Consider the following 14,119-nt stretch of genomic DNA (forward strand, 5'->3'; position numbering starts at 1 on the left):
AATCCACAGCAACTTCCATCATCAGCTCTGGAAAAAAAATGATAATTCAGTTATCATTTTTTATCAGTTGTTCCCTGTTTTTCCGTCATTCGTGATGACGAACGTCACACACTTGTTTTAAAAAAAACAGCATATACACTCTTATTTTGGTGTAAAAGAGGTATTGGGGATTTGAACTCTCCTACAAGAACAATGAGACACCAAGAACGTCATCTTCATCTTTATGTAAATGATCAGCTAGTTGAAGAAGTTGTCGTTTTGCGATAACTGGGCTTATTTTCACTGCCACTGACGTATATTAGCATTTTTAAGATGAAATCGTAAGCTGAAATTCAACAAATGGCCGTGTCCGCAATTCCTTACCGACATGCTCTTTAGTAAGCTAAAACAGTAAGTTTTTAGTATGTGCAAAACTGCACACTGTTTATGGGGAAGTATTACAGGAGTGACAACAACAACAACAATAGAAACAAAGCCGGTGCTTCTTCGTCTTTGGATTAGGCAGACTAGACGCTTCAATGGCGTATTGCTCCCCTGTTCTGCTTATGTTTAGTATTCTTTTTGACTGTCACTTGTATTTATCATGTAGTCCAATACTGTGCTGATATGCCACCGTTTTCCACCAATTTTCATGACTGCATCTTGCATGCTACTGTGACGCAAAAATCTGTCTATAGACAGACGGACAGACATAAACAGTTCCTGCTACAAAAGGTGTCAACAGTTTGCCATGTTGACACACATACACACAAGGTGAAAAGATAACCAGTCGATGCTGATGCAGCTGGTAAAAACTAAGGATGAAAAATATAGAATTTGAAATGATTTATTCTCATTGCTCTGCCTTGGGGTACCAAGTCTTCAAGTTTATTCAATAAATGCCATTTAGGTAATCTAAATTTATCGCAAAACATCATGAGGAGTATTATTTTTTTACCCTGAGGCATGTTTGGAATGAAACTATCACAACAGAACATCCCTGAGTGCATTTTAATTGGTATTATCTTAGAAAACACAGCAAAATATGTGGGTTTGATGTGTTTTCATGGTGTCAGATCTAATTCATGCATTTGCCTTCTGGTTTTCTTTACTTTCACTTGGCAGTCGGCCACATTGTATAAAGAACCTGTTCTCAACATCGCTACTTTAAGTGTGATTATTCACAGCCCATTTAGAACTAAACAACTCTCCCTCTGTGATGTTCATTCAGCCTTACATTTCTGTGATTGGAACAGATGCTTGCAGAGCTCTTTGCTGACCACCGTTAGTCAAACTGTTGTTTATTTTTTCAAGCTGAATTAGTTGACTTATGACCATGTTTTTGATCTTTCTCTCACTCTTCTAGGTCCTCTGCGCCTTTATGAATTTCAAGTGACGCCTGCTGATCTGCATCAAAGTGTTCTCCTGATCTCTGCTGTCTCCATTAACCAGTAGAGGGTGATGAGGTTGGTGGGGACCCTGCAGCTTGTTCTGCTTCTGGCCTTGACCTCTTTGGCCACGGGCCTCAATATTCCTCTGGAAGGTAAGAGTGTCATGATACTGAAATAGGGCGTACATAATCAGTACTTATTCTCCAGGAAATATGAAAGAGTTTGAATGCTGTGAAAAAAGCAAAGTTTTTAACTACCTGTAAGCCAAACTAGTTGCTCAATGTGTTAACGTTCCTCTCTCTTATGTTCATACTTTAAGCTCTCCACCCTGCTTGAGTGTAAATGTTTGCAGCTTTTTTAAATTATGACTAACAAATAACAACTTGAAGTAAATTGTTTAAGTGTTGCAGCAGATGTGTCTTTGTTTAGGGAAGGCTTTGCAATGAAGTCCTGGTGTGCTATTTTAGTTTGGTGTGTATCCAAGGCACCTTATTTGTCCAGATCATGCCAGGTTGTTGACATTCGCCTGACTTCTCAGCTTCTTACAAGGAAGTATGAAATAACAGGAAAGAAAAACGAAAAATATATAAAAACCTTGTTTTCTTGTGTGTGAGTGTAATCCTGTCACAAAAACGTACCGTTAAACATTTCTGTGATCATTCTGCGTGTATGTGTCTTCATATTACAGTGGAGCAGCCTCCAACCATAGTAACTTATACAATTCGTCCCATTATCGCCCTTCCGTTTGATCACACTGTAAAGATCAAGTGTGAAGCCAAGGGCAACCCAACACCAGAGTAAGTGACACCACACAAACTCTCTCACTGTTTAAGATAAACTGTGACAAAAGATCAGGACTCATCACTTCACAAAAAACATTCTGTATATCAGAGATTAACTGATGGAAACTATATATTTTGCTCCAACAGATACAGATGGACAAAAGATGGCGAAGACTTTATCCCTGCGCACATCACGACAAACAAAACAGACCCCACAGGTGGAACTGTTGTGCTTCACAGCAAGCACCTTGTCACATTTCAGGGCAAATACCGATGCTACGCTTCTAACAAGCTCGGAACTGCCATGACGGAAGAGATTGAGCTCATGGCTCCCAGTGAGTATAATTTTCAAAAGAAGCTCATCTACGTATAATGTGAAATTACTGATTAATGCTTTTCAAATTCACCACAAGTGAATTGTCTTTAAAAAGTTTGCATGATAAGGTTTTCATCTTGATTAACATCTGTCTTTTGATTAGGTGTCCCCAAGTTCCCAAAGGAGGGACATCCTCCCATTGTTGTTAACGAGGGAGAGCCGATCACCCTGCACTGTAACCCTCCCGAAGGCGTTGCCCCACGTCAGATCTACTGGATGTCTCTCGGTAAGCAAGAAGCAACTGTTTATGTCAGTAACTTATATGGTTGATACACCCCTCCCAAAAAACAGTTAATATTCTTCATGACTCTTCAAAACTACCACTTCACTTTCAGTTGTGTTTCACTTTTGTTGCGTTGGTTGTGCAAAGGTTGAAGGGGCAAACACTCAGACAACATTGCAGTCAGTTAGTGGCTTGATCGTGTTTTCCAGTGAAGACTATCACAAAGGCTCCGTGCTTAAATTAACTATGTAGTACAGCGTGTCACATGGCCATGTCTACAGGCAGAGGTGTTGTTCTTCCATCATTTGTCCTTTTGACACAGAAATGCTGCCAAACTGCTGCAAACAAAGACTCGCCATTACAGTCCCTCCAGGATTTCGTGGTACTTTTTTTGTGCCTGATTTCATGACAACTTTTTAAAAAAAAATTGCGATGCACATTGCAATGATTTCAGGCAATTTCTTGCAATGAAATTGTAGGAGCAAGTGAAATTGCAAAAACATATGTGTTTTTGCTGTAGAAGTTTGTGTTCCACCACAACATTGCAAACAATGCAGTTTACTTCTGCATTCGTGCAGTACGTCAGGATATTGCCTTGCACGGTCTGGAAACAAACTAGTAAGTTTAGTGACATACATGTATGGCTGAATGTTTTGGACCAGGGACAGCTGTAATTTATAAAACTTCCGGGAACTTACAATGATTGGTCAAATTTGCTGAAAAGTTGTGGAGACTGAACAACATTGCAAGGTTGCACAGAATTCAAAGGGATTGGTTGAATTTGCCTTAATTGTTGTGATCATCGCAACTGACTGGAGGGACTGATTATACTGCTTTTTCAACTGAACTAAACAATGCCAGTATATTACTTCCCCAGTGTGTGATTTTAGATAGCATGCCGGCGTTGCAGAAGGAAAAGAGGTGTGGTGTGTAACACAGCAGCCAGTGTGACAACATTTGTTATGTTGTGCTGGCTCAACCTTTTTTGAACTCTGTTGCTACCTCCGCTACTCGCTTAAAGGTGGAAATGCAATGGCCCCCCATTTCCTGTTTGTACCTTTTATACAGAATGACATCGTTGAATATAGGCATGACAATCTGTGTTAAAGGGGAAAAGGGTGAGATAAAGGGAAAAGAGATACAACTTCAAATTCTGCCTTCGTTCACTCCTCCTCATACCCGACCACCAAGGTCGATGTGTGTTTAAATTTAAAAAGATGTTAAATGCACAATATAGTGTGTTAACAAGCACTTCGCTTGGGAAGCTGGTATCACGTCCATATCACTGTGCAAGCGCCTTGTGTCTGCAACACACCTTGCTGAAGTTTGGCGCAGATGTAACTTCTGGCCATCAGTGAAGTTAGCAGGAACAATGAGAAGAAAGTTACACACCTTAGGCCCACAAGTTTACCTCACATTAGGATCCTTTCACTGCCAAAGAAAGTGAATCCCTGTGTAAATGTCACCACAGTTCTGTCTGAAGGGCTTTGTCAAAGGGGGCTGAGTTTTCTGTCTAGCCACTTGAGAGCTCCTCAGCTGCCTCCAACAAACCTGACTGATGCCAGAAAAGAAAAAAAAATATTTCTTATAAATATTTTTTTTGGTGTTCAGAAAGACAGGGCCTAGAGGCATGGGAAGGAGTAAATAAAAACACTTTTGCACAATTCTTGTTTTAAGGTTATTTAAAATCTTTGTTTTTAACTTTTAGTCTCAATTCCACTCATGGATATTTCCTGGGATTGTAGCAATCTATACATTGAACACGATTAAAGATACTTAAATACTTAAATACAATAGGTTGTCCAAAAAATACAAACACATTAAAGAAAACATTGATAATGTGAGTCTTTGAACACTGGGATCTCTACTTCCAGTGTTAGAAATATTGTTTACTCCGTAGTACTGACCCATCTTTGAACCATCCTGAAGTGCTGTGTAACGTGCATCAGAACAAAATATGTCTTTTTTATGAGTTTGCCTTGAACATTGACAAAACAATTAGTAACTCAAGGCTATGTCTTAAATGAAGCTCTTAAGTACTTTGAAAGGGTGCTGACTAAGGAGTGACACAGAGCGTCACTGACCCGTGACTTAAGTAATGGCTCCATGTAAACCAAATACGCTGTTACAGGGTATTTATAATTTCACTGGCTCTATGAAAGGAAACTCTTCAGGGCATTCCCATTAACATTACCACAACCTGGACCATATTTCCCCATATTTTTGTGTTTAAGCAACTAATGGGGACAATCATTTCTGATATTGGTCCAGTTTTGAGTGAGAGTGCTGCAGCCGGCAGCTGCCAAATGGGCTGCAATGTAATCCCTGTGCGTGCACCATCGAGGACGTCCACGTAAAGAGGCATTCTCTCTTTTTCAGGAAGGTTTTTTTCAAGGAGGCTCTGTCCACTCTGTGTTTCCTCACCAGCAACAATTAATCTCGAAAACACATCTTGACATCATACACAGCCATTGTCTGCAGTGATTGCTTATCTCTGATACCCTTGTGTTCTTTTCCAGGTCTCCAGCACATTGAGCAGGATGACAGGGTTTCCATGGGAATTGATGGCAACCTGTACTTCTCTAATGCCTTACAGAAAGACAGTCGTAAGGACTACTGTTGCTTTGCTGCCTTCCCCAGAATACGCACCATCGTCCAGAAACACGCCATGGCTGTCGTGGTCAAGAGCTGTAGGTTTACAAAACGATCTGCATTGCTTTACTGTATGACGGTAGCTCATGTGTTTGTTATGAGATCAAGGACAGATGTCTGAGGAGTTAAAATACAAACAAATGATACGAATCACCACAGGCCTTTGTGCTTTTTTCAGAGGAGTACAAAGACAGCATTTGCATGTTTTTTCAGGTATTTACTGTAATTTTTGAAATGTTCTTGGACTGCATACCAAGAAGCAGGGCTCGACTTGTCATGTTGAAGCTCCGGGAAAGTCTGCTTTGAAGCTGGATTGAGCAATAGATGTCAGTGACGCTAAACCATCACTGCCACCACGAGTATTATTCTTATTGTATTTTGTTTGTCGTTCCAGTGAATCCTGGCAATGAATCTGCTGACAGCCCTGATGCCAGTAAGTGATATAACACAGCAAAGCCTTCACAGTAATCAAATCAAAACATGTTTCAGATTATGTGAACAGGCAACATAGTTGCTGTGTATGTTGCAATAAGCTGCAGATAACAGATGAACTGTAAGATATTGTACAGGCTATATGATAGGGTGACATTTACATAAAACTGAGGAGGCCTTCTATGTTCAGCCCCCCCAGTGAGAAGACCCAGCATGCTGCTGCCCTCTGGTGTTCAGACAGTGAAGGTGCTGTTGAAGGGAGAGACGCTGCAGCTCGAGTGTATACCGGAGGGATAGTATGTATACATGCTGTATCATCACAACTGCAACAACACTATGAATCATTTATCATCATTGTTATTTTCCCCTACGGCTCACAAAAGGTCTCTGTTTCATGTCATAGTCCCACTCCAATGGTAAAATGGAAGAAAATGGGTGACAAGATGGCTCCAAGGAGTAAAGTTGACCACTATGGAAAGCTGTTGACCATATCTGCTGTGGAAGAGAGGGACGGGGGGAAATACATGTGCACAGCCGAGAACTCTGCTGGAGAGGCAGTCCACTACTTTGATGTAATAGTGGAAGGTAGGTCAACACCAGGAGCCAATTACGCATGTATTTGTGGGTGCGTTTGTTTTTGTTTCAAAGAGAGAGCTGTTGACACAGGGATCCAAAGTTGTTTTGACTCAGACCAACACTGCTCTGCTTAACATCTCCCAGAGCAGCCAAAGTGGCTGACAGAGCCTCCTCAGAGCCAGCTGACTGTGATTGGGTCTGATGTTCACATCAAGTGCTCGGTCACTGGAAAACCACCACCAGACATAACGTGGAGGAGGAACGGAGAACTGTTCAGAGGTGAGTGGGAATGATTTGAGCTGTGGTTTTTCTGCATCCTTGCCACTGGGCAGGAGGACAATCAGCGGCTACACCAAACTTCATCCACACAACTCTGAATCTCACAAGTAGCTATTCCGCTAGATGTTCTTCAAAGCTCATGAGACGGGCTTGATTCCTTGGCGGGAATAATTTGTTTATTTTAAGAATTTAGATTACAGAAGCAGTGTCTTTTCTTTACAGCTTAAAGTAAATTAGAGGAAAGTATGAACATGTGAAAAATGCAACCCAGTCTTACAGGAGTGGTCTTGAGGTTGACTGTTATATCAGAGGGCTGATATTATGGGCTGGCTTATTATAATTATACTGGAGTTTAAATACATTGTATTGTACATTGGGACAATATGCAACTGTAGGCTTTACAAGTATTTTTATTAAATCTAACCCATTGATTGTTTGATGATAAAGTTTTTTTGTTCAACTGTAACATTTCCTGCATGTCCTGTGTCTTCTTTTATGTTAGCTATTGTATAAAATAGTAACATTGGCCAACCAACTAATTACTTTGATTAATCTGCTGATGACAGAAAAGATAAAAATGTCCATCACTATTTCCTACAGCCCAAGTTATTGTCTACAAAAGTAATTTTTTCTGATGTGAACATCCCTATACACAAAGATTTTCAGTTTACGATGTTATAACAGAGAAAAGCAGCAAATCTTCACATTTTTAGGAACTAGAACCAGAGAAAGTTTTTTATTTTTGCCTGATAAATAAAAAATGCCTTTAATTGATTATCAAGGTTGTTGTCAATTTTTCTGTTGATTGATCAATTGCTTAATCAACCAACTGTATCAGGTCACTTTTATCATTGTTTTTAGACTTTCAAATACTGACATCAGTTTATGCCAAAAACCCAATGCTGGTTGTGCTTTACTGTAGTAGTGTAGTGTTCTTGTGAAATGATTTTGATGTTATGTGTGTATGTTGCTGTCAGATGACCCAGACAACAACAGGCGTGTGCTTGATGACACTGTGGTGATCCATAACGCCACACCAGAGGACAGCGCCATCTACCAGTGTGACGCCTCTAACATTCACGGCAGCATTCTGGCCAACATCAATATCATGGTCACAAGTGAGTAATACTGCAAGACGTTATCCATACACCAGCAGCGAGGACAGAGTTATTGCCTAATAAACACAGTGGCCACTCTGTCAGGTACAGCAGGATTCGGGAAATGTTGTGTAGTTTGTGTGGGCTCAATGAATTTTCACAGTTCCTTCAGATTTATCAGATCTTGAGGCGGTTGATTCTCTCTACAAAACCGTTTTTTACCTGATTAAAAAATACATTCTCATGGCTCATTATCATCCTGGAAACATTTGCCTTAGGGTAGATTATAAGTTGCAGGAGAGTAATTATAAGCAACACCATGTAGATTCAAGGCAATCAGGAAAGATCATCACCAGTAAATGAGAAAAGGGAGCACCTGCACACTTACTTCATGCCACAAAAGTTTAATAATGACAATGTTTCGATCCCCATTAAAATGTTCTAATGTTTCTATGTAAGATAAAGGTTTGATATTTTGTTCTGTGTACTTTATTACATTTTTAATTGTTTTTGGATGTCTATCACCCTGGGCTTTTGTGATTGGTTAATGGGGTTGAAACATTATTAAACGTTTCTGTCATGGAGTAAAGGTGCAAGTATTAGCATTTTTTTTAATATTTAAAGTGAGAGGAGAACCATGACAGACAATGCCTATAAATGGATCCTAGGATTTGTATTGATTAGACTGAATTTGCAAGATTTTTCCACCCCATTTTGTGCTCACATGCTTACTGTAGCTTTATCTGCATTGAAATCGTAGCCACACCACTCTAAGATGCAGCTGTATCCCATCAGGCTGTGGACTTGAGATGCACCTCTGCATGTTGTACTGAGCTGTTAGCTTCTCACCATTTGGCATGAATGAAGATGTCTAAACGGATCTTCTGTTTATTATAGTAGAGTAAATGGCTGCATATACTGCATGTTGTGCTTTGATCCAAAATGCACTGGCCCAATTGGGAGCATTTTCGAGGGTTCACTGTCTTCAACACATGGACAAGAGAAGCCGCAAACACTGTGACTGGTGGACGACCTGCTTCTACTTCCTGAGCCACATCCACCCAAATGAGATTATACAGCTCAAGTATTTTTCACTCACTTTTTTTCCATTCCAGCAGCTCATTATCACTTGTCGCTCCTGTCTGGAGGAGCAGATGGCAATTTAATAAAGAAGCCTACTATGGAGAGAGGCACTTCCTAGTGAACCTCTGTCCCACTGAAAAAAAAAAAATTCTAACATTAATATAGTTTATACTATAGTAATATGAGAATCTCTGTGATTTTAACAAAGTTAATTAACAATACATTTGATTGCATCCAAAAAAAAACACCGAAGCTCCCATGAACCTGTGTCAACACTGCATATCCATGATGCAGTATATACCAACAGTGTCTACCTAGTACTCTGTAAAATAAGTCATTGTCAACAGTAATTTTTGTCATTAATTTGTTCATTGTTTGAAGTATGAAGTGTCAGAAAATATTAATAACTAAAAAGTTTACATATTCATACTTCTGGTTCTGTCTGATCCGTGGTCCAGTACTCAATGATAATGGTCTTTAATTATCTATGGTAATGAATAATAATGTATTCATTATCATAGAAGACAAAGAAAACCAGCCAGTATTCACATTATATAGAAGATGAGAGTACAAATCTTTGGCATTTTTAGTTTATTAATCAAAGATCAGAATCGCTGCCAATGAATGTTCCACCAGTTGGCTAATTGACAGATCATTACAGCTTTACTTCCATATTTGTCTAAGCCATGGCCACTTGGCATGAATCGAACTAAGTTATGATATTAGATTGTTTTTTAAAAGAATATATACAATCCTTATCTAGACAAATAGGTTGAACCACACGCAACAGTGTGGAGCAACTCAATGTTTACAGATGTTTAGTATTTGGCACCATTACAAATCTCTTATGGGATTTTGAATGCACTAAGCAATGTTACATCTCTTGAAGTGTTACAAAGAGGTTGTGATGCTTGTGCCTGCGTTTGAATTATATCTGTACTTTCAGTTATCTGTTCTTCTACCCCTATTCTTTGTGAGAAGATTCTCATGGGCAATCACTTGACATTTGAGCTGCTGTAATCTCCCCTCCTTCCCCTCGCTCTTAGATATGGCTCCTCGGATACTGACAAGGGACTATCAAGAGTACGCTGTAGTGCTGGGAGGAGACATCACCATGAACTGCAGTGTTTTTGGCTCTCCACCACCTGAAATCTCTTGGTAAGCAATCACCAGGGAGATCAGGTACTAGTCTGGGTGACGTCTGTTAGTGTTAGGTTTCAAACAAGATTTTGACATGTATCGTTAAGACAGAAGTTATTTACTTCATGTATTTATATCACATTAGTTAACTGTGTGCGGTTTACAGGTGTCTGTGCTGTCTAATTGGCCTTACAGGCACAACATGGTTTTCATTGTGCTTGCTGCTCGGTTCAGTGCAATGCTGAGAGCCCAGTGGTGTCCATTGACGCGTTGTGTCTGAAAGAACCTTAAAAGATACGTTCACCCAAAAATGCAAATTCAGTCGTTATCTACTTACACTCTGATGCTGATTGAAGGTTGGATGAAGTTTTGTTGTCTACAAAACATTTCTGGAACTTCACAGCAAAACGGTGTTGATATGATTGTGAATAGATAATGACAGAATTTGAATTTTTGGTTAAACTTATCCTTTAAAGAATGAAGCAGAACATGTACAGTATCACCGCTGTGAGTCATGCTATTAATCCAACACTGCTTCAGGTATCTGCATGTCGCAGTCTGATGCTTGACACTTATGTCTGTTTAATGAGATAATCCTCTTCCGTTCCTTGAAATTGGGCTAATTAAATCCTATTAACTACCTCTGCAGCTCTGCTACAGTTCAACAAAAGGGAAATAGGATCGCAGACAGTTCCTGACAAAACACTCTTAACTTGACACCCTCACAATATTATAGATAGTTCCTCTGAATCCATTAGATGTATTCAAACAACTCTAACTAAACCTGCTTTATTTATTCAAAACCAGAAGCTTTTTTTTCAGAAAGGAGTTAGAAATGTATTTTATTTCAATCAACTGAAATATAACCAATGTCAAAATAGTTGCAATGTGTAAAACATAAATAAAATTATTCTGAATTTGATGCCAGCAGCAGGTTGCAAACAAGTTGGGTGCGGTTTAACCACTTTGAAACACATTGTATAAAGTATATTACTATAAAGAACTGATGTCATTAAACACAGTTTGTTTGCCAATGATTGCATTTAATTTATGTTTTACATATCAGTTTCAGTTAAATTATGGCAAAAAAATACAAAATATACTGTTGATGATATGCTGTATATGCTGTGGAAGAGAAATCTTCCTCTCAAATGACATGATTATCTTGGCTCAACACTGATCCAAATAAACTGAAAACACAGATTGTAGCAAAATGGCACCTTAACTGGCAAACTATGAAGTGCACATGTGCTGTCGGATAAGTAGTACACAGACTCTAAAAGAGGTGTGAAAACTTTCTCTTCTAGGTCCAGATATGAGAATCCAGGACCCATGGAAGGGGAGCGTTTTTCCCAGAACGGATCTTTGCAAATCATCATAGCGGACAAAAAGGACAGCGGGAAATATGTGTGTGTTGCCTCTAACAGGGAGGGCAAGTCATCCATCGCTGCTATGCTGGATGTGAAAGGTATCTCAGCAACATGATTAGTGTTGACTCTCTTAAGCAGGATTAGTACTAGTCACTGCACACAATTGTTCATTTAAGGGCTAGTTCGCCCAAGATGACAAGGGATGTTTTCACATGTGTCTATCAGCTTGGCTAGACTAGGGGTGGGGGAATTTTCCTTTTTGTTATACAGGTGCACTGACCCTTTAAAACTGAAGTCAATGTGGTTGTGTTCTTATAACCACACTTGGTTTAGTACCTTTCTTACTGACACATAGATTTTTGCTGGTCGTTTGTTCAATAGAAGGCTTGAAACTACACATAAATACAAGATGTTTAAGATCTGGAAGGTAGAATTTACTTCTTTTCGACATGCTCTGCTGTGATTGATCAAGTAGTAAAAGCAGTCTGTCTCTGTTAGCTCCTTTGAAAAATGCTTGTGCTGAGTAGCAAATAAATATCTCAGCATCCAAATTTAAAATTCATCTTTCACGGATGTTGTAAAAAGATGCCGCATAAATAATGATGTGGTGGAACATATTTAGAAATATATTTTTCATGGGTTGTTTCATAAATGCAAATTACCATGGAAATTTATTGAGCAATATCGAGACATTTCCATTTTGATTACTCGTTTCACAAATCAAAGAGGCAGTTACTGCGAGAAAGACTCGTTCATAAAGTAAATAATGTGGTTCAACTTCTAATATTCACATTTTATTTGAAGCATAGAGGAATAATGAATAATTTACATCTCTAGCTCTTGTCTAACAAGACAAATATTATTATCTTTCAGTCTTATCTGTTTAATGTACCTATGTGCTCTTGTCCCTGGCTTTTCTTTTATCTTCAGACCCAACAAAAATAGTTGGTCCACCTCAGGATGCACAGGTCGTCAGTGGGACCACTGCCCAGTTGAAGTGTCAGACAGAGTACGATGAGAGCCTGCGGGGCTCCTTTGAGGTGGTTTGGAGGAAGGATGGAGAGGAGCTCCCACTTTCCTTTGAGGAAAATTCCAGGTTTGAAAGTGTTTACATGAGTTTTTAGTAGTGTTTGTTTACAAGGTGACTTTATTCAGTGTATTGATCACTGGAGGGCTAAAGACTGGAGGGATTTTGTTTGTCCTTTGCATCATACAAGCTCATATTTCTGTTCGCCTGGTCATTAGGTAGTTTATCTGAAACCATATCGGTTTTAGTAACAGTTGTTGGAAAGTTAGGCCATAGCACAAACTGCTGTACAAAAACTGGCACGTATAAACCATTGTTGTCTTTTACTGTGTGCATTTTGATGCAGATCCAGGCTGAGATGTAGCTGAAAAAAATAAACTTTTCATATTATTAAATCAGTAACAGTGTCATAGATTGTGCAGCTGCACATGCTCACTTAGTACTTTCTACTTGACTGATTGATTGTATTTGTATTCCTGCTATAAAGTGACAAATGTTCTGATATTTTCAGATATGTATTGGACGACGGCATGTTGCAGATCATGAATGTGAACCTGAGTGATCAGGGAATCTACACATGCATTGCCAGAACCAGCTTAGATGAGGACAATGCCACTGCATTACTCACCATACTGGGTAAGAGGGTTATATAAATAATAAAGAATAGAATATCATCAATTATTGATTACATGTTCTTTAACATGACTTAGAATATAGACAGCGATATCAATAAATTAAAACAGGCCGTTGCATTGTGGTTTGGATGTCATTATCACATTTAAACCCTGGAAACTGACAGTTGCCACTGAACATCTAAAGTTGTTTTTATGTTTTTTTCGTTGCAGACGTTCCCGATGCTCCAAAACATTTAGAGATGTCTGAACTTAAGAGTCCGAGGAATGTCCGCCTGTCTTGGGTGCCGGGGAGTGATCACAACAGCTCTATAACAGGTAAATGTTAATGTAGAGGAAGAAGAAAATTGCCTTTATGGTAATTGTGTTGGTCATATGGGTCTTCTGTCCTTGGACTCTCACTCTCACTCTACTTTGCTGTAGATAAAAGCATATAAACAAAGTGTGTCACCCAAGAATCTGGTGCTTCAGTTTCACCTGATTTGTGTCAGTGATGCTCTGTTCATTAAAGATCTCTCACACAGAAATCGGCTGAACTGTATCACCTGAACACCTGATTAGGATGGTTTTGTTGTTAATTCAGCCACTGTGCATCACTAAATGTTTTCATGTCTCCTCTGTTGTGAAAAAGAGAGTTAACATATTCTGCAGATGTGATCTATGTTGAGTTCAAACTGAAGTTTTTTAAACAAGTGATGGCTGCAAATAGCTGTGAAGTAGCAGAGAAGCTTTAATCTTTACTCTCCCATTTATTTTTAGAACTTACTGATTTACAAGAATTTATGCCAATTGATAAATGTATCCTCTTGTAATGTTTATTAGCTTTGATATGCGTTATCTGTGATCAGAAATTAGAGTAGACAAGCCTGAGGAAGATCTTTTGTCAGACTGAAGTAATTTTAATTGTTTAATTAAACATCTTGGAGCAAGAGACATCAGTTGCTAGGCCAGCTCTTTTCTAAACGATATCTGTGGATCAGACGGCACCAGGTGGATGTGTGTAGAAATATTCATTTATTGTAATTAATTGACATGGAAATAGCCAAAAGCTATTGCTGTGTCTGAAATCACTCCCTTATG

The 14,119-nt window shown here is 39.0% G+C and overlaps 1 protein-coding gene across 4 annotated transcripts in view; it reads left to right on the plus strand.

The window, feature by feature from the left end:
• Nucleotides 1–14,119, plus strand: part of chl1a (cell adhesion molecule L1-like a) — a 60,203-nt gene that overhangs the window by 22,457 nt on the left and 23,627 nt on the right. For all 4 annotated transcript variants that reach the window (XM_073470482.1, XM_073470484.1, XM_073470486.1 and 1 more), the window contains 15 exons: nucleotides 1,346–1,522; nucleotides 2,059–2,167; nucleotides 2,300–2,487; nucleotides 2,632–2,754; nucleotides 5,271–5,441; nucleotides 5,798–5,836; nucleotides 6,026–6,131; nucleotides 6,239–6,420; nucleotides 6,556–6,690; nucleotides 7,668–7,808; nucleotides 9,917–10,028; nucleotides 11,318–11,478; nucleotides 12,311–12,476; nucleotides 12,919–13,043; nucleotides 13,253–13,357. In XM_073470482.1, coding sequence (XP_073326583.1) covers nucleotides 1,441–1,522; nucleotides 2,059–2,167; nucleotides 2,300–2,487; nucleotides 2,632–2,754; nucleotides 5,271–5,441; nucleotides 5,798–5,836; nucleotides 6,026–6,131; nucleotides 6,239–6,420; nucleotides 6,556–6,690; nucleotides 7,668–7,808; nucleotides 9,917–10,028; nucleotides 11,318–11,478; nucleotides 12,311–12,476; nucleotides 12,919–13,043; nucleotides 13,253–13,357 — 1,945 coding nt within the window. In that variant the 5' untranslated portion in view covers nucleotides 1,346–1,440. The remainder of the gene's footprint in view (nucleotides 1–1,345; nucleotides 1,523–2,058; nucleotides 2,168–2,299; nucleotides 2,488–2,631; nucleotides 2,755–5,270; nucleotides 5,442–5,797; nucleotides 5,837–6,025; nucleotides 6,132–6,238; nucleotides 6,421–6,555; nucleotides 6,691–7,667; nucleotides 7,809–9,916; nucleotides 10,029–11,317; nucleotides 11,479–12,310; nucleotides 12,477–12,918; nucleotides 13,044–13,252; nucleotides 13,358–14,119) is intronic.

The sequence above is a fragment of the Pagrus major genome, chromosome 7 (assembly GCF_040436345.1).
Source record: "Pagrus major chromosome 7, Pma_NU_1.0".
NCBI lineage: Eukaryota > Metazoa > Chordata > Actinopteri > Spariformes > Sparidae > Pagrus > Pagrus major.